This window comes from Chionomys nivalis, chromosome 12 (assembly GCF_950005125.1).
Source record: "Chionomys nivalis chromosome 12, mChiNiv1.1, whole genome shotgun sequence".
In the NCBI taxonomy this organism is placed as follows: Eukaryota; Metazoa; Chordata; class Mammalia; order Rodentia; family Cricetidae; genus Chionomys; species Chionomys nivalis.
Window position 1 is genome coordinate 44,774,629 of NC_080097.1, and position 19,240 is coordinate 44,793,868.

Below are 19,240 nucleotides of genomic sequence, written 5' to 3' on the forward strand. Positions count from 1 at the left end.
TGGAGAGTGGATGGGGGTGGGGGAAGGTAAGGGGTGAGAAGAGAGTAGAGAGGGGCAACGGGAGTTGGTATGTAAAACGATTAAAAATATGTAAGTAAAAGTCAGATACGCACAAGCCGTCAGCTGCTCAGACTCTTTCTAAGGTCTGGGCGTATCTCTATTTCACTATAGGAAAAATTTAAAAGATGCCAAGTAATGTGTACATGTAGCAAACAAGCTATATATTGAATTGTCCTGAAATAATATGTCACTTTCGTCTGACTGACATTTCCTAGGAATGTACAAACAGATGCTGTGATGCGAAGAGCTGTAAAATCAAAGCAGGTTTCCAGTGTGCCCTGGGGGAGTGCTGTGAGAAGTGCCAAGTAAGGGTCATTTATAACTATGATTCTTTTTCTGTACTAATGCTGTAGTGACTATGTTGAGTCGCACAGGCACAGCAGTGTTTTTCTCCCTAGAAAATAATGACTCAATCACTCATTGGGTATTTTTCCAATTCAACCAGTCTCCCAACAATGCAAAGGAGATATCTCATTTTTCTTTTGATGGAAAGGAGTCTTAGAGCAGAAAATGTGAAAAAAAAATAGTATGTCTCCTATTTGTAACAATCAGAATAGTCCATGAGGGCATTATAGCAAGTGAAAGAAAATAGACTCAGAAAGCCAAAGGCTGTGTGATCTCTTGTAAATGCAGACTCTAAAAACGTTGACTTTAGGACTCAGCATGTGGTTCAGCTGGCAGAATGCTTACCTAGCATGCATGAAGCTCCGGGTTCAATTCTCAGTGCAGCATGAACCAGGTATGGTCATTCATGCCTTTAATCTCAGCAACAAAAGGTAGAGGAAGCAGGATCAGAAGTTCAGAATTATCATTGGCTATATAAAGGAGTCAAGGCCAACCTGGATACACAGATCTCTCTCTCTCTCTCTCTCTCTCTCTCTCTCTCTCACACACACACACACACACACACACACACACACACACACACTGAAATGCCACATTGTTCATCTTGAGTTCATACAGTGTGATTTTTGAGAAATACAAAACATAGTCATTATTTAGACAAATCAACATGGGCAAATATGACCAGCTCCAAAGCCATTGGGAGTTTCCCCTTCTGCTTCTTCTCATTGGTCCCCACAACTTCAGGGCTTTCTCCTAGACAGCATAATATCAATAGATGGAACCTACCTGTACTGATGGGTCTGTTAATAAAGTGTTTTGAATTTTATTCTCATATCTTAAATCAGCACCCAAATTCAAAACTACATTATTTAAATCTAAATTCAAGGGCTCACCCTCACTATATGGAGGTGAAAATGAGCAGAAATCTATACTGGAGAGACCAGAGAACAGCTCATATGAAAGCAGTATTTCTGATGACTGGGAAACAGAAAGTAATTGATTTTAGGTTTAGATTTAGGCATCAAAAGACAGATGAGAGAGGAAGGAGAAGTGACTTGGTGTGGTTTGGTATAAGAGAACCAGGCTGATTGGAGCAGTGGGAATTACATTCAGGTCGGTAAACTTTGAGTGTAGTTTTGGTCTGGTCCTGTAACTGGTATTAAAACAGTGGAAGTTGTTTGGTTCATGAGATGGACGGTGCCTACACACACACAGCCGGCAAAGGATAAGCCTGCTCTGATTTGCTGAAGTGGCAGAGGAGTTTGTTTTTTAATCAAAGTTTCTCTGCCAGAAGTAAGGGCAAAATTTACAGTACCATTGCAACAGAGTTCACGTAACTAGAGCATCTGTGGTTATTTCTTTCTTCGCAATGCAACATTCCATAACAAGAGTTGACAAGAAATACCCAAATCTAGAATGAAAAGAATTGAGGAAACTTGATGCCTGGGAAAGTCTTGAGGTATGCAAATCTGGCACTTGGAAAGCTGTCTCCTTTTCCAGCAGAAGGTTCACTTAACCAGCAAATCCTAAAGTTGCCAACTTAAAACTCATAAATCATGACAAAAAGAAGCATTCAACAAAATGAGAGTTGCAACTCTCTGCTCTCCATCTGAGACATTGCCTGGCATGCTTCTTATTTTACTATATGTTTCTTTAGTGTTTGCATTGTAAATTCAAAGTATTAATTACTTAAAGACTCGGAGTATTGGTCAACATCAACACTAATGACATGACAAGGATGTAATGCAAAAATAAATTATAGCCGGGCGGTGGTGGCACACGCCTTTAATCCCAGCACTCAGGAGGCAGAGGCCAGCCTGGTCTACAAGAGCTAGTTCTAGGACAGGAACCAAAAAGCTACAGAGAAAACCTGTCTCGAAAATCAAAAATAAATAAATAACTAAATTACAATAATATAAGAATGTCTTGGCCCAGAGACGAAATGGATTTGCTTGTGTTACTCTTGGGTTTCAGGGTTTGCAAGGGACAGGGTGACACATATTTTCTATTTTTCTTCTCTTGCAGCTTAAAAAGGCTGGGGTTGTGTGCAGAGCAGCAAAAGATGAATGTGATCTGCCTGAAATGTGTGATGGTAAATCCAGCCACTGCCCAGTCAACAGATTTAGAGTCAATGGCTTTCCTTGCCAAAATGGGCATGGCTATTGCTTGAAGGGCAACTGTCCCACCCTGCAGCAGCAGTGCATGGAGATGTGGGGCCCAGGTAAGACACTGTATTTGTTACTTTTCTTGCTACTGTGACAATAAAGCAAAGAAGAATACTTAAGGAAAGGACAGTTGATTTTTGTCTCTTAGTTCCAGCAGAAATCCTTCATGGTGGGGAATCACAGGCTGCAGGAGTTTGAGGCAGGTGATTATGCTGTATCCCTAGTTGGTTATACTGTATCCCCAGTTAGGAAACAGAAGAAGAATGCCTATGCTCCCTTTAGTTTTTCCTTTTTATGCAGTCTAGGACTACAGCTCATAGGATGATGTCACCCAAGGTGGACTTTCCCTCCTTAGTTAAGCATTTCTGGAAACAGCTGCAGAGATATACCAGAAGTGTGTTTCCATGGTGAATCTAGCACTTATTAGGTTGGCAATGAAGATTAGTATCACAGTGGCAAGTTCCTCTCCATGTCTACATCATCCCAGTGATGATGTTTGGCCTTGACCAAAGGACCAAGCTATCCCATTCTTCCAAGAAATGGTGTCACTTCTCAAAATCAGAAATAAGTGTATTTTAAATTTTAAATTGGAGAGTTTCATACCTGAGTATACTGTATGTACATTAATCCCACCCCTTTCCTTAGCTCCTCTCTCCCTCAGCTTGCTCTCAGACTCATGAGATCTTTCTTTTTCTCTAATATTACTGCTAACGTACACACACACACACACACACACACACACACACACTACTGATTCCATTTAGTGATGTTCATACATACGCATGTGTTTAGAGCTGACCATTTGGGATGGTATACAGGGTGTTCATAGGTGAAGAAAACTGATTCTCCCTCCCTCTCTTCCCAACCATTGGTTCCTGAAATTTTTTATCTAGGGGTATGGCCTGGTGGGTTCTCCTATTCCTTTTGTGTGCTGACTGGTGTGATTATTATACAGGTCTTGTTTAGGCAATGGCATTATTGAGATTTCATGGGGTCATATCTGGAAGATGCTATGTTGCAGCCGACATCTTGGTCCTCTGGCTCTTCTAGTCTTTCGACTCTCTTTTCCATTATGTTGCCAGAGCCTGAGATGTAGGTATTGTACTGTAGATGTGTTAACTAGGGATGGGGACCCTATAGTCATGTATTCCCTGCATTTTGGTCATATTTGTATCTCTTTAGTAGTCTCTGCATGCAGCAAAAACAAAAATAAACTTTAAAAAACTTCATTGATAAGGGAGTGAGAGCAGTTGTTTATGGGTATAAGGATAAATGTTTAAAATAAAAGTAGCAACTGTATTGATTAGGAAAAGTGGTAAAAATAATTTCTCCTTTAGTGTCTATGACATCTCCAGCCATGGGTTATTGGTAGTACCAGGCATGAATTTCCTCGTATTGAACTAGCTATTAAATCTATCTAGATAGCTGTTAGTTAACTCCAAGATATAAGTGCCACTATTGCACCATTGGGGAAATCTTGTTGGGCTGGTCATTGTTGTAGTCAAAGGCACAACAGCTGTGCAGAACTAGTCTCCCTTGGCAGCATGCAAGGTACCTTCGGATACTTCTGAGAAAAGGATTTTAGATTGTAGACACAAATAGTCTAACTTAAAATGTTGTGTGTGTGTGTGTGTGTGATTGTATCACAATTAGTGATGACACTTGCCCCCAGGAGCCATGGACTATCTAACAAGCACCCTACTGACAGGCAATGCACTCCCTTGGAGTTGTAGCTCGTGGGGTATCCCATAGACAACCCCCCTTAAATATCACATGCGTTTTCCACTACCCTTAGTTGTCTCCCAGAACTTGAAGGTAAGACATTTTGCTGAGGACACCATACACTTCAGATCCAGTAGAGGAATCAAGCTTGATGTAGGCATATTTTTAAGACCAAAAGTTTAAAGATAGCAAATAAAAAGGCTGTTCTGGTGAAATTTTACTTTTAGATTGACATTTTTTGTTTTAATATCTTTCTGACCATACAGTGTTTGAGACAAGCTTTTCAAAAGTCATTTTTATCTCAGGTTTGAATTCACCTGTGCACACAGGCGGGACAGTGGTGCTGGTGGATAGGCCATGAGCTCAATTGGGAAACAAGTAAATGAAGACCCATGGAAGGCAGAAGAGCAGTGAGGGAGTACGAGAACATTTCAAAGACCATTTTTGTCCACTCAAAGTTTAGTGGCCACACTAAGGAAATCATAACACAGGCTTTAAAATAAAATGCACTGGCTGAAGGCTCCAAGATGGCTGGCCTTCTCCTGTTATCAGATTGGTAACTACCCTAACTGTCATCATGGAGCTTTCATCCCATACATGAGGGAAGTAGATGCAGAGATCTACAGCTAAGCACAGGGCCAAGTTCATGGTGTAGAGTTGAAGGGAGGGTGAATGAATTATATGAGCAAGGGGAGGAGGTCAAGATCCTGATGGGAAAAACAGAGGAACAACTGACCTGAGCTTGTGGGAACTCAAGGACTCTGGACAGACAGCTGGGGAGCCAGCATGTGTAGTGATGAGGTGAGCAGGCCTGCTTTTCATCCCACCTGGCTCCCACATGGCTTGCTTAGTCCCAGAAATAATAACATGTAAACTGTATTCTTTTAAATACTGCCTGGCTCATCAGTTTCTGCCTCTTATTAGCTAACTCTCACATCTTGATTAACGCATTTCTATAATCTGTGTAGCACCACGAGGTGGTGGCTTACCGGGAAAGATTCAGCATGTCTGACCTGGCGGCTGGCTCCATGGCAGTCTGCCCCAGAGAGGAGAGGCATGGCGATTGCCTCACTTCCCTCTTCCTCCCAGCATTCTGTTCTGTCTTCTCCACCCACCTAAGGGCTGGCTTATCAAATGGCCAAGGCAGTTTCTTTATTAACCGATGAAATCAACACAAAACAGAAGACCCTCCCACATCAAGCATGGGACCTAAGCCTCTGCATGTGGGTGACAGTTGTATAGCTTGGGTTTTTGTGGGGCCCCTAGCAGTGGGACCAAGACCTGTCCCTGTTACATGAGATGGCTCTTTGGAACCTATTCTCTATGGTGGGATACTTTGTAGCCTTGATGCAAGAGGATGGAGCTTGGTCCTGCCTCAACTTGATATGCCATGCTTTGCTGATTCCCATAGCAGGCTTACTACATCTGAATACAGATGAGAAGGAGTAGATAGGGTGGGTAGAAGGGAGGCAAGGGGGGGGAACCAGAGGAGAAGAGAGAGCAGAAACTGTGGTTGGTGTGTAAAATAAATTTAAAAAAATGATGAATAATAAAAAATAAAATAACATGTGATGTCAAGATATCTGTAAACATTAAGCCCAAATTTAAACTGTATTTTTGATTGTAAATTCAACTTTCTAATTAGAGTGTGCTCACTTCTATGAAAAGTCTATAAAGATGTTGAACTCCTAGATGGAAATCGCATACTGCGTATGAGGTATAGGGTGGAAATAGGGAGCCACTGATCAAAGATTACAAAACTCTACAAAATGAAAGAAAAGCAACATTTAAAAAGAAAACACTAATTTGTACTTCGTGGGTGACATGCTTATACTGCCATGTATTGGATTGTCATAGCCTGCATGCTTCCAGATTCCCACTTAAGTGACACAGGGAATATTTATTCAAAAAGAGATGAGGCTACATATTCCTAATACAATTTTAATAGTGTTATTGCATGCTAGAAACTTCTTATAATTTCCAAAACTAAACTTCAATCAAAACTGAGACTAGAAAAAAATATCTACAAAATACCCAGAAAATCAAGAGCTTCCAAGAATCCTACATAAGCCCCTCTCTACCTGACAAAGATAGACTAACAAGCAATCTGAGAAGCAATGCCTTTAAGCCATTGAGAGGTGCTCAGTGTGCTGGAGAATGACCTTAGCAATTCTGCTTTTACTTCCTGGGTGCTGGGGTTCTAAACTAAAGGAATCAAGAAAACTGGTCCTGCTGATTACTCTCGGGTACCCTTGACTAGCTTCCTCGGATGACAAAAAGTTGAGGAAAGAAAACCCCACATGCGTAAGTGAAGCTCATGTCCTCTTCATTACCTAGCAACACATGAGTGTAGTTATGTTGAGTATTGACTTCTGTCTGACTCCATCCCAAGTCTGGTCCGGCTCCGTACCAAGTCTTGATATCTCCTCATCCAGGGACCCAGCATATTTTCTTCACAGTTTATTTTTTCAGTGCCTGACTTTAGTTGAGGTCAAAATTATTCATAGAATTGATATTAAAAATAATTACTAGGTATTGGATAGAGAAGACCATTAAATTGTTCATTCAAAAGTAGTCACCATAAAATACTAGAAAAGCAGATATTTCTTAAAATTCCAAATTTTGTGCTTTGTACAAGATCATTCTTATTTTAAATTAATCTGAAAAAGGTTGTAAGATGCATTCATAAGAAAAGTCACACTTTTGGGTTCAAGATATTCCTGCAAATCAAAACTAAAAGTACTGGAATGTGATTATGCTATAAGTAGGCACTTCGTTATAGTGAGGAAATGAAAATGTCCAACCAATATGAACTAAAGATGACTTCACTCCACAGCCCTATAAAGAGCATATGAGCATAAGTTAACCTTTGACCTTCTGCAGTTATGAGCCAGCAAAGACTGGCTGCAGGTGTTAAGAAAGATGGCACAGAATGTTCACCTACTCCCGCACACTGCTGGGAAAATGTGGATTTGTAAAACATTTACAGAAATGAAGATTTCGAAAATTGACACACAGCCGAAGACATTGTTTTGCCCTCCTTTCCCCTAGCAGGTGAACTCTGAAATATTTGTCAATGAAAAATTTTCCTTCAATACTGTTTTTTTATGACAACGAGGCATTTAAATTTATCCAAGAATAAAGATGGATCAAACAAACAATAATACATTAATCTAACACTGGTGCACTTCTTCTTTTTTCAAAGATTTATTTATTTTTTTTAATGCACACGAGTGCTCTATCTGCATGACTACAGGAGAGAGGATCAGATTCCACTATAGATGGTCGTGAGGCACCGAGGAGCCAGTGTTCTTAACCACTGAGCCATCTCTCCAGCCTTGTGTTTCTCTTGTACTGTAGAATGTTTAAAGTCTAGGGAAAGCAATGTGTCACTGGTTGGGAAAAGGGAGCTGTGAAGGTACTTGATGGTGGGTACATGAATGATACTTTCAAATATATTAGAATCTGTAACTCAGAAGTTAGGGATTTTGATTATGATGTTTCCTTTATTTGTACACAAAATTACTTGTTCCAGGAATATATCTATATTGTTATAATAAGGAATTAATATGTTGCTAAGACCCACATAATCCCAGAAATAGTCACAAAGGTTTTTTTTTTTTATCACCTTGAATGAGTAAAACATGAAATTTGTTAAAAGTGTTTCAAGTATATAAATCAACATCATATTTTTTTCTTGAAAATAGAGGAAACTCTTTATAAGTTTTTGCTTGTTTTACTTTGTTATTTGTCCCTCAGAGGTTTCTATCCAGCTTGCTAGAGTTTAAGAGCTGTCGATCATTGAGTAGGGTAACGAGTCATGGCGTGAGGCTGAGGTTGAGGCTTGGGGAGAGGTGGGTGAAGTTGGCTTCTTATCTTCCTGTGTGACTTGGGATGAATCTCCATTTCCTTATTGATACCTTACTGAGGATGGCAGTAAGAACTCATACACTACTGAACGGGCCCTGTTCTCTGTGGCTTACACATATCGACTCATTTAACTATCTCATCAAACCTATGAGTTATGGACTACATTACACCACACATCCTCATTTTACAGATGAACTAGCTCGGTGGTTAAGTTCAAAGCAGGTCAAGTAGTAGCTAAGTTGTGCTTAAAACCCAAACTCTTAACTGCTGAGCTTTGTGCCCATCTGATGACTATCTGAGGCTGATTCCATGGGAAGTAGAGGGAGTGCTTCTTGGCACTGTGCTTGGCACACAGGAGGCATTTGGTTAAACATAACTGCTAGTTGTTGTGGCTACATTCTGTATCTGATTATTAATGCTTGTGGGCCTCTAAAATAATGATGCAATGACAACAGCCTTCTGGCTAAGTCTATTATTTGGATGAAATTTTTTCAACCCTCAGCAACTCATACAGATATTTTCACATACCCAAAGATCAAATATAACAGAATATTTAAAAGACCATTTTAAATTCCACTTAACTCCTCTGATACTAAATTATTGAGGCTTGTGTCTGCAAATTCTCAATAGAAGTATGCCCAAATAGCACAAACCTATATCCCTGATCTCAAAAAGCTAAATACTACATGCTTTAAAATACAAAATTAATCTGAATGTCAGCATTTACCTATGACACTCATGTAACATGTTAAAGTTCAGGCACTCTAAAAATGAGTAAAATGACCAACAGCTATGTGTTTAAAGTATTCAAGAAACAGTAAATGAATTTTACTTTTGGGGTGGGTCCTATTCTGTAGCTTTCTCAAGGTATATATGAAAATACCTCAAAGTATAAAAAATTGCTATCCAGAACATTTCCAATCTCAAGGATTTTGGATAAGGTCTATTCAGTCTGTACTCTTAATGCTAACTTTATATTTTGGTCGTATTATATAGCACCCCATTTCCTACCTATTTCCTCTTTACGTATGTCACATTCATCTGCACCTGATTCCAGGAACCAAGGTGGCAGATCAGTCCTGTTTCCAGCACAATGAAGGTGGCTCAAAGTACGGATACTGTCACATAGAGAACGGCACGCACGTGCCCTGCAAAGCAAAGTAAGTGACGGTATTGTTTGAATCTTTCCCCCACAGTCCCCTCTGGTACAATGGCACATTTCCTCCCACGTATCCTGGCTAATTCTAGTTCAAGAGAAAATGATGTCTGGTCTAGAGAGATAGTTCAGAAGTTAAGAGAACTTGCTGCTACCATAGAAGACCTGGGTTCAATTCCAGCACCCACATGGAGGCTTCCAACCACCTGTGGCTACAGTTCCAGGGAAACCAGACCCCTTTTCTGACTTCCTTATTCAAATGATACACATCCATACATGCAGGCCAAATGCCCCCCCTCACATACATACACACACACAGACACACACACAGACACACACACACACACACAGACATTTAATATAAATATATCTAGAAAACTATATATATATATATATGTATATAGTTTAAATTTGTCATGACATTTGCATGAGAAAGACTATACTAAGAAATGTGGCTAACAAATCACCTGAAGTGCTCATTTTAATTTCAGTATCTGTATCCTGAAAGAAAGGTAAAAAATTATGCCGAATAAACTTGAGATTTTTTTTTACATATATGTTCTGCCACTCTAAGATTCAAATTCAACTCAAATATTTTGTTTTTCAATTCACTTTTAAATATAGGCATTAAGATGTGTTTGTGCATGTGTATGCCACATGTGTGCAGATGCCCACAAAGGCCAGAAGAGGGCATCATATCCCCTGGAGCCAAAGTTACAAGGATGCGTTTGGAAACAGAACTCTCATCCTGTGAAAGAGAAGCCCTAGTTGGCTTTCTATGAACAAATAAGTGTCTCTCCTGCCCCCTAAGGTGTTTAATAGTGAATCAAATGTTTCATGCCTGTTCCAAATTTTGTAGACAGAATTTGTAACAAAAGGTTGAACAGTAGGAGCCTTTTTTAAAGCTTTCCTACTGAACACTGACATTGCTAGATAATTAATATTAACAGATTAGTTGGGTGGTAGAGGCCTGTTGAGGGGATCTGGGCCTAAAGGGCAAATTTTGTCGTATGACTTTTCCTTTATAGGAACGCAGAGCAGATTCCAAATGAAACAGCTATGGGAAAGGCCATACACAGGCTCAGCAAAGTGGTCCATAGGGTGGGAAGGGAGTAGGGCTGGTTCATCACTCCTCTATAGCCTGAGAGTATCTTCTTTGCCTTGATAGTTGTGTTAACAGAAAATAATGAGTATAATAAGAAACTCAGACATTTCACCCTCTTCCAGACAACATTTAATCACTTAATAGCCATGGCCTGTGTTGGGCAGTTATCTCCACACTTCCTGTGCTTAGCACCATCCTTACAGGCTTGTCACGAATCAGCCTCTGACTATGGAAGAACACCCAGTGGAGTCTGGAGAAGCTGTGACTTCCTAAGTTTACCAACCCTATTTTCTCCAGCCGCAGGCAGTAATAGAAAACCCCGTTCTCTCCCTTCTAGACAACTTGCTCACAGGCGTCCTCCAAATTTCGCATGCATCACTTAACTGTGACCATATTGGCTTGGGCTTTTCTTGGTTTTTCTGGTAGTCAGTGAATGGCTTCCCTGAGCAGTTAGTCTGCAGATCCAGAGGGAGAGCTCTGAGGGCCACACAGACTGCTTTGACGTGTCAAGAGATCTCTGGGGTTGTGTAGACCACCCTATTGTAAAAAACTGAGGCTTTTATCTTTTAGAGTTTATCCGAGGAAAGTAAAATAGCACAAATCAATGATTGTCTAGGCCCCTGTGTAAGGTCAGGGACCTATCCTTTGTGTATCCTCTAGCTCCGCCCACAAGCTATGGTCAATGGTTGCTTCACCATCTCCACCTATCACAGCCAGCCCCAGATTGCCTTTTATTTCTGTGATGAAACACTCTGAGCCGAAGCTACTTTTGGAAGGAAGGATTTGTGTGACTTATACTTCCAGGCTCCGGTCCATCACTGAGGGAAATCAGAGCAGGAACTGAAGGCAGGAACCTGGAGGCAGAAGCTGATGAAGAGGCCATGGTGGAGTTTTAATTACTGTCTCCACTCCCCATGGCTTGCTCAGTTTGCTTTCTTACACACCCCAATTCTGCCTGCCCTGGGACAGCACTGTGATGCTGGATCCTCCTGCATCAAGAATTAATCAAGAGACTTTCCCCCAGACATGCCCATAAACCATTGTGATGGGGACAATTCCTTAATTAAGATATTCTCTTCCTAGGTGTCAAGTTGATGAAAACTAACCAACACATTTTCCATCATCAAAACTGAGGGGAAAATGCCCATAAATGGGGTGTGTTCCCTTATTCAAGGCCACCTTCTAGAATTTAGGCCTAAGATTCTGCCCCTACCCCTATTAGCCATAACTTAGACAATTGGCAAAAATTAGTTGTAAAGGGATCTGTATTTGAGAAGCAACACATTTTGCTAATAGCTGAGGGTCCTATGAGTGCAGAATAAGGACATTGTACATAGGACAACCAGAAGTCACTGCTATTAGGGAAATATTATTTTTTAAATATTGATAAGCAAAGGTTGATTTGCGCTTGTATAAGACTAAAATTTGAATCCTGGGGTAAAGTTTTGATTTTGTTGTTGTGCTGTTGTTTGTAGAGATGCCATGTGTGGGAAGTTGTTCTGTGAAGGTGGGTCACATAATCTGCCATGGGAAGGACTTACAGTATCTTTTCTGACATGTAAATTATTTGCTCCTGAAGACACCAGTCAAGGAATAGGCATGGTGGCTAATGGAACCAAGTGCGGACAAAACAAGGCAAGTCGAAATTGTGTTTCCACGATTCATTATCCCACACCCACACGCGTACCTGGATTTTAGCTCAGTACTGTTTCTTACAATTTCTGTAATCACAGTACACACCCTGCTAGGATGATATAGGATGTAGAGGAACAGAGGAAAAACTAACAGCGGCTGAAATAAATAGGACAATTGTTATCTCAGAGAGCGGTAAGTTCAGAGAAACAACAGGCTGCATGGGAAACCCAGTGATGCTATGCCACCATCAAGGACCGAAAGTGTCTCTCCTTGCCTCCTGCCATCTCCACACTCTACATGTTCACACACGGTGCTCACCATCCAGCACTGCAGGTGCAGGCAGCACATGGCTGTCCCTTGTGAATCTTTTCTTAAGAAAAGGAAATTTTACTGAGACATAGTTATGACCACCGACGTGATGTGAGTTTTCATTGCCCAAAGTTTTATCTCCCAATGACTTGCAGTGTACCTGATAAAGGACAGGGAAGTACCACGGTGGCCTATGCTTATTTAAACTCACCCACAGGACACAGGAAAGCTCTTGTCATACGAGAAAGCACATAGATACCCACCGTATTAATAAAGTCAGGTGTCCACAGCCATCTTCCTTGTGTGTCAAACAATTCAAATTAGTAATGACCTTTGAACTCTACTTCAATACATTTGGATATTTATGGTTGAAAGTTTACCATTTGCTTTAGACAGAGCATTTTATTCAAAGGCAATCATACAAGGAATCTAAATGGGAGAAAAGAATGAAACAAAGCCACACACAACCCATTGGCCCCCTTCTATCTTCCTCAGAGTTTCATGCTCACATGTTTGTGCTTTGATTTATGTGTGCCTGCACCCATCTCTCTGATAGTGTTTAATTAGTACCCACAATATGCTTATATCATGTTATCAAACTTGGTAAATATTTTAGTACTTACATTTTTCTATTTTTAGTTTTTGAGAATTTCAGACATGTCATGTATGGAGTGAAATATGACCAGATACACCTCCATTTCTCCCTCCAGCTTTCCCAGAATCCTCTCCAACACTTTCCCTTGTGACTTCATTGTTATTTCCCCGCCCCCGTCATCTTACCCCTCCTTCTTTTAATAGCTCACTAAGTACTACTATTAGTGCTGCTCACAGACGCAAAGATATGGTGCCACACAATACACTGGGAAATAAAATCCACCAGTTGTCACACACTCATAGAAAAACAACTCTCTCTTCTCCAGAAGCTGTCAATTGCCAATAGCTCCCTAATAAAGCTTGGGACTGAAGATCATCTACTACACCCATGCAGAAATGTTGGTTGGCTTGATCTTATATAGACCTTGTGCAGGAAGCTGAAACAACTCTAGCACTCCTGGGCATAAACACAAAGGCAATTTGTAGCCTACTATAGAGATACTTAAATACCCATGCTAATTATAACTCTCTACACAATAGTTAGAAAATAGAACCAACCTAGGTGTCCATCAACAGAGATGCAGTATCTATACAAAATGGAATATTAGTGGCAAGGAAAATTGAAAGCACCAAACTTGCACGTAAATGGGTAGAAATGAAACAAATTATTGTGAGTGAGGTAATTCAGGCTCATAAAGACAAACTTTGTCAATTCTGGTGCTTCAAAACTGACAGGTGCCCAGTCAATGACAGCGCTTCTAATAATGGCACAGAAAAGAAGAAGTATGGCATTTACTTTCTACTCACAGTAGTTACTGTAGTAGCATCATATGTGATGGGATTCCAGCACTCCCTTCCAGATGTTCATTACATCAGTGATGAACATAGCTCATAGTTCATCAGTGATGACCATAGTTCTGTGGTTAGTAATAGCTCCAAATGTGAAGAGCTGTTAGGTGAAAAGAAATACCTATCAAGAAGGAAGAAGCAAAGGTCATCTTAAAGATGGCTTTCTAAATATTTTATTATATACTAAAAATTATAGAGGTTGGTCTGTCTGATAGCCTGCTAGTGTTTGCCTAATAAAATGTTGAGTTAATTGCTGTTAATTCATTGGTCAGCAGCTCTTGCTGCTATTTCCTAGTTCCCCAAACCCATATAGCTCACAACTGCACAAAACTGCAATTCTAGGGGATCTCAAACTCTTTTCTGGCCTCTGCAGCCACTGGCATACATATGACATTCACTTACAGACACATGGATGAAAATAATTGTAAGAAATCTTAAGTAGACACAACAGGCCATCTTCACAACAACTCAAAGCTGTTGTGACAGCATGAACAAGACCAGTGTGAGCTCAACCAGACAAAATCCTAACAAATGGCTGGGAGGTGTGCACAAAGCTCCACCTCTAGCTGAGCTATTATTGGCATCTGATGGCTAATGGAAGAGATGATTTTCTCTAAAATTATATTCCCTGGAAAGCCAATGACACTCTTGTGGAAGGCCACACATTCAAGAATATTTTGACTGCATACATCGCTTCTGATTTTTTGTTTTAAAGACATCATAAGGGTGGTTTGGGCTTGGACTTGGAAAAAGTTGGGGGAGAAAATACGATCAGAACATGTTGGAAATTCTCAAGGAACAGGGAAGTAATAAAAAGTTGTTTTAAAAAGATGAGTTCGACGACATAGAACTGATGAAAATTTTAAGACTTAATTCTTGCCAGTCATTGACAGAGGTGGAACCGCTGGAAGCGCTCCATTGAGTTCATGTTTCCACATTGTTTCAGGTGTGCATTAATGCAGAGTGTGTGGACATGGAGAAGACCTACAAGTCAACCAACTGCTCCTTGAAGTGCAAGGGGCATGCAGTAAGTTTGGAACGCAGGTATCCCCGGTTTGATAAGCCTTATGCCATTTCAATTCTGTTGCTATAATGCTGAATTCATACGCTCAGCGCTCAGCGACCACAGTTACCATGTTTATCTGACACTCGGGAGTATATAGCATGGGACAGTGCTTCTGAGAGACCATTATTGAAATCTTTGCTTGTCATTAATACTTCACCGCAGGGGTCCTTCTCATGTCAAAATCCACTTCATTGTGAAAGAATGGGACCTTGGATGGTACACTAAGTCTCATGGTGACACGCATCCTTCTTCCACTAGGTGTGTGACCATGAGCTGCAGTGTCAGTGCAAGGAAGGATGGGCCCCTCCTGACTGTGAGGATTCTGCCACAGTCTTCCGTAGGTAACTCTGCATCTCTGGCCTGAAAACCTGTCCCCTTTGGCCAAGCTCTTCCTATGTGTTTGTATTAGTCACTTTCCTGCTGCTGTGATAAAAATGCCCAACAAAAGTGACTGGAGAAGAGGTAGGCTTGTTTAAGGATGTCCTCTATTATGGTGGGAAGTCCTGGTAGCGAGGGAAGCATGAAGCAGCTGATTACATTGCTTCCAGAATCAGGAAACAGAAAGATGACTGCTGGTGGCCACCTCTCTGCCTCTTCTTTTTAAAAAAATGTTATTTTATTAAAATCTGTTTCATATAATGTATTTTGAATATATCTTTTCCCCTTCTCTAACTTCTCCCAGATTCTCTCTATATTCCTACTCAGACAGCTTCATGTTGTTCCTCTCTCCTTCAAATAAAAGATCAAAAGTGAAAAAAATATAGAAAAACAAAAATAAGACAAAAAATACCAAAACAAAACAAAAACTGCTCAGAAACACATGGAGTCCATCTTGTGTTGGCCAACTACTCCCAGACATGGGACTTGTCCTGGAGTGTGTAATTAATATACCCAGTCAGATCCCACTTGAGAAAACCAACTTTGACTTTCCTAGTGATTATCAATTGTAGATAATTTTTTGTTTAGGGGCGGGATGTTATGTCCACTTCCTCTTCTTTCTGCTGGGAGTCTGCCTGGTTTGAACCTGTGCAGGTCCTGTGCATGTTGTCACAGTCTCTGTGAGTCCATCTGTATTAATCCAGTTGTGTCTAAATGGTTCCAGTTCCTCAGAGTTATCCATCACCTCTAGCTCTTACAGTCTTTTTGCATCCTCTTCTGCATAGATCCCTGAGCCTTGAAGTGGGGGTTTGATAAAGACATCTCATTTAGTACTGATCTCTGCCTCTGGCCCAAGGAATGGTTCTACCAACATTTAGGGTAGATCTTCCTGCCTAATTTAATCTGGAAACTTGCTCACAGATAGTCCTGGAGTTTGTCTTCTAGATGATCACAGTTTCTTCAGGTTGACAGTATTGTCTTTTACCCTAGGATATAGGGTTCATTGTCTGTTTTCTTTCCTCATCAAATTTCTGATCTGTAGCTCTTGAACATATTCTAATCACCCCCAAATTTTCTTTAGCAATATTCAAATCATATTTTCAACATTCTTACATTGTCAAACTTCACACAAAAAGATAGCTTCAAACTTTTCATTTGTAATATTACTTTACTATATCTTGTTTTCTTGCTGGCTTTATGTTTTATCCATTTCCACAATGCTACACAATTGTCAGATAATATTAACTCATGAGACTCTCCGAGAACATGACTTGGATTGTGGTGGTAGGTCTATATTGTGCTTTCTGAGTTATTTTTTTTATTTTGAGGTGTGCTGTCCTATTCATTCAAATGCTGCCTACAGGCTGGCTGTCTTGTTCACCCACATACTGCTTACAGATGCTCTCCAGTTCATCCACATGCTGCCCACATTTCATTTGACTCTTTTCCTTTGGCATGTGTGATCTCTGTTAGATTAGGGGATAAGCTGACTCAAACTGGTCCAATGGGTCTTCCTTGCATTTGGAGTGTTTGTTGCTCCTACTGACATTTCTTTGGATAGAGATAAGACTCAAAGTAGGAGGCAAAACACCCTATAGGTCGTCAAGGAGGGAATGAGCCACGAGGGAACCTTGGCTTTCAGTTGTCATCATGAAGAATACTCAAAGCTGAGAGAGAGAGAGCGCTCTATGAATTCCTTTTTTTTTCCTTGGGCACCCTCCTTGAACTCCTTTCTTTGCATGGCTTGGGGTGGTGTCTAGAGCCAGATTCAGCCACCTTTGGGTACTCCTGTACCAAGTGCCAATGTCTCTAGATAGAGATTCCTGGAGTTTTGTCCATGAAACTTTATCATTCTGTGATATATATATATATATATATATATCTGTGAAATATATATATTCTGTTATATATGTATATATACATATATATATGTGTATGTATATATATATATATATATATATATATATATAAAATTCTGATCAGTACCACAGAGGATGGGAATGGAGATGTGGTTAATATGGGCCTGAATGAACTGTTTGTCCCAAGTTCAAATACATTTTAGGCATTTCAAACAAAAGAATAACATTTAATTTTAATGTTGATGCATCAACTTACTCCTTTTGTTTACCCGATTCCTTTACTTCCTATCTTCCTGAAGATTCTAAACTCCATTACGTTTCCACATTATAAGATGTTATTATATGATATATTATTAACTGAATTTATCATGTTTGGGGTGGAGTTGCAGGGTAATTCAGAACAGAATCACAGAATCAACTACTTAATTAGAAAGTTCTTCGATGATTCCAGTTTTCACTAAAATAACCTTAAAGTGTGACTTTTCTCCTTTTGAAGACTTTATTTTTATTCATCTACTCAACTGTGGAAGTTTTGAACTCTTATTGGGTTGGTGGAAGTTCCACATAAAATTTTGACATTATCCTCATTGATCCATTCCATAAAGCTCAGAAGAAATACTCACACTCAGTGGATCATCCAACCAGTCCACAAGCACAGAGAGATGGGTGGGCTGAAATCTGGAGGCTGCAAGAGCTATGGCATTGGGAAGGGGCCACAAGGTCCACCATTCAGTGGGGGGTTCTTATCATTCAGCTTGGAGAAGACACAGCATTCTCTGGCTCCACTGTCACCATTAATATAAGCAATGCTTGTAGCAAAATTCATGCCCAATAAATAATTTAAGAACACAAACTTATGCGTAATCTTTCAGGAAGTTTGTATTTATTCAACTTTCTAGATTGCATTTAAGAGTGTTTATGTCCAAATATTTCTATTTATATAGAGCTAAATAGAAATGTTTTCAAGGGATCCATAGAAATAAGATTAGGTTTTTAAATCAGGTCTTCTTTCATAACTATATTGGAATATACACTGCTTTATTTTGTCCTATTTAATTGACAGGTAAAAACATAAGAGTATATGTACTTATGAAATACCATGTGGTATTTTGGTACATGTTTACATTATGTAATGTTGAGGTCAATTTAAACACAACTGCTTCTTCAAACATTTATCATTTCTTTTATTTTGGCTGAAATAATTCTGTTTTATTTTATAATCTGCTGTTACTTTTTCTGGTTTAGATTGAAATAATTAAAATTTACTTGGTGAAGTCTATAAAGTCATATACCACATACATATTTTACTACTGAATCATCTCTTGTGCAGAAGAAGGAAGCAGTGTGCTTTGCAGACATAAACGTGCCATTATTTTTCCAACCCAATGTACAGTATTTAAGAGTTAGACATATATTAGGTAAATCACTGTTTTTAATTAGACTCTAATCCTAGCAAAGTCAGGGTCAGCCTTATCTCTGGACAGACTCTAGTTCTTCCATAAACACGGTTGTCATGTTACAACTTCACTACATAGGGACTTATTATAGACCCTAGAAGCATGAGTAGAACTAACTTCTTCTACACATCAAAAGAGCCATAATATGTGTGTAAAAAAGTAAATATGCTGCATACATATGTTATCAGATAAACTACAGTGAAGAACATCCATCATTTCTCTATGGTAATAGGCCCTCGTAAATTCTTGTCCCAGATCTTTCAACTGTGCAGTGAATTTCTATCTATGCTACCCCGTGTGTGTAATACATCAGAGTTCATTTGTAGCTAACGAACTACAAATCCCACAAACCCTTCCCTGGGTCTCCCTACCAGTGCCCTACCACCATCTGCTTCCTAACATGCAGGAAAATGGGGTTTTCTTAGTTATTATTTAGTTAATACTTAGGACAACAATTACATGGTAATCAGAGAATATATTATGTGGAATGTATTCTGAAATTAATTTAAACTAACTTTATGGCTTAGCACATAGTCACGTGTGTAGGTTTTCTGTGTATGGACAGAAAACACAGTAACATGAAGTTTACACTTGTGTCCTCCTGTGTCTACATGTGTTCTGTGTGCCAAGTTGGTCTGTACCATTGCTCATATATAATTCAAACTACTAG

General features: G+C 39.7%; 1 protein-coding gene across 1 annotated transcript in view; it reads left to right on the forward strand.

The window, feature by feature from the left end:
• The window catches only part of Adam28 (ADAM metallopeptidase domain 28), a 54,176-nt gene that overhangs the window by 26,795 nt on the left and 8,141 nt on the right, over positions 1 to 19,240 (forward strand). The window contains exons 13-18 of the mRNA XM_057786451.1: positions 276 to 365; positions 2,431 to 2,626; positions 9,220 to 9,322; positions 11,899 to 12,058; positions 14,757 to 14,837; positions 15,135 to 15,213. Of these exons, the coding sequence (XP_057642434.1) occupies positions 276 to 365; positions 2,431 to 2,626; positions 9,220 to 9,322; positions 11,899 to 12,058; positions 14,757 to 14,837; positions 15,135 to 15,213 (709 nt within the window). The remainder of the gene's footprint in view (positions 1 to 275; positions 366 to 2,430; positions 2,627 to 9,219; positions 9,323 to 11,898; positions 12,059 to 14,756; positions 14,838 to 15,134; positions 15,214 to 19,240) is intronic.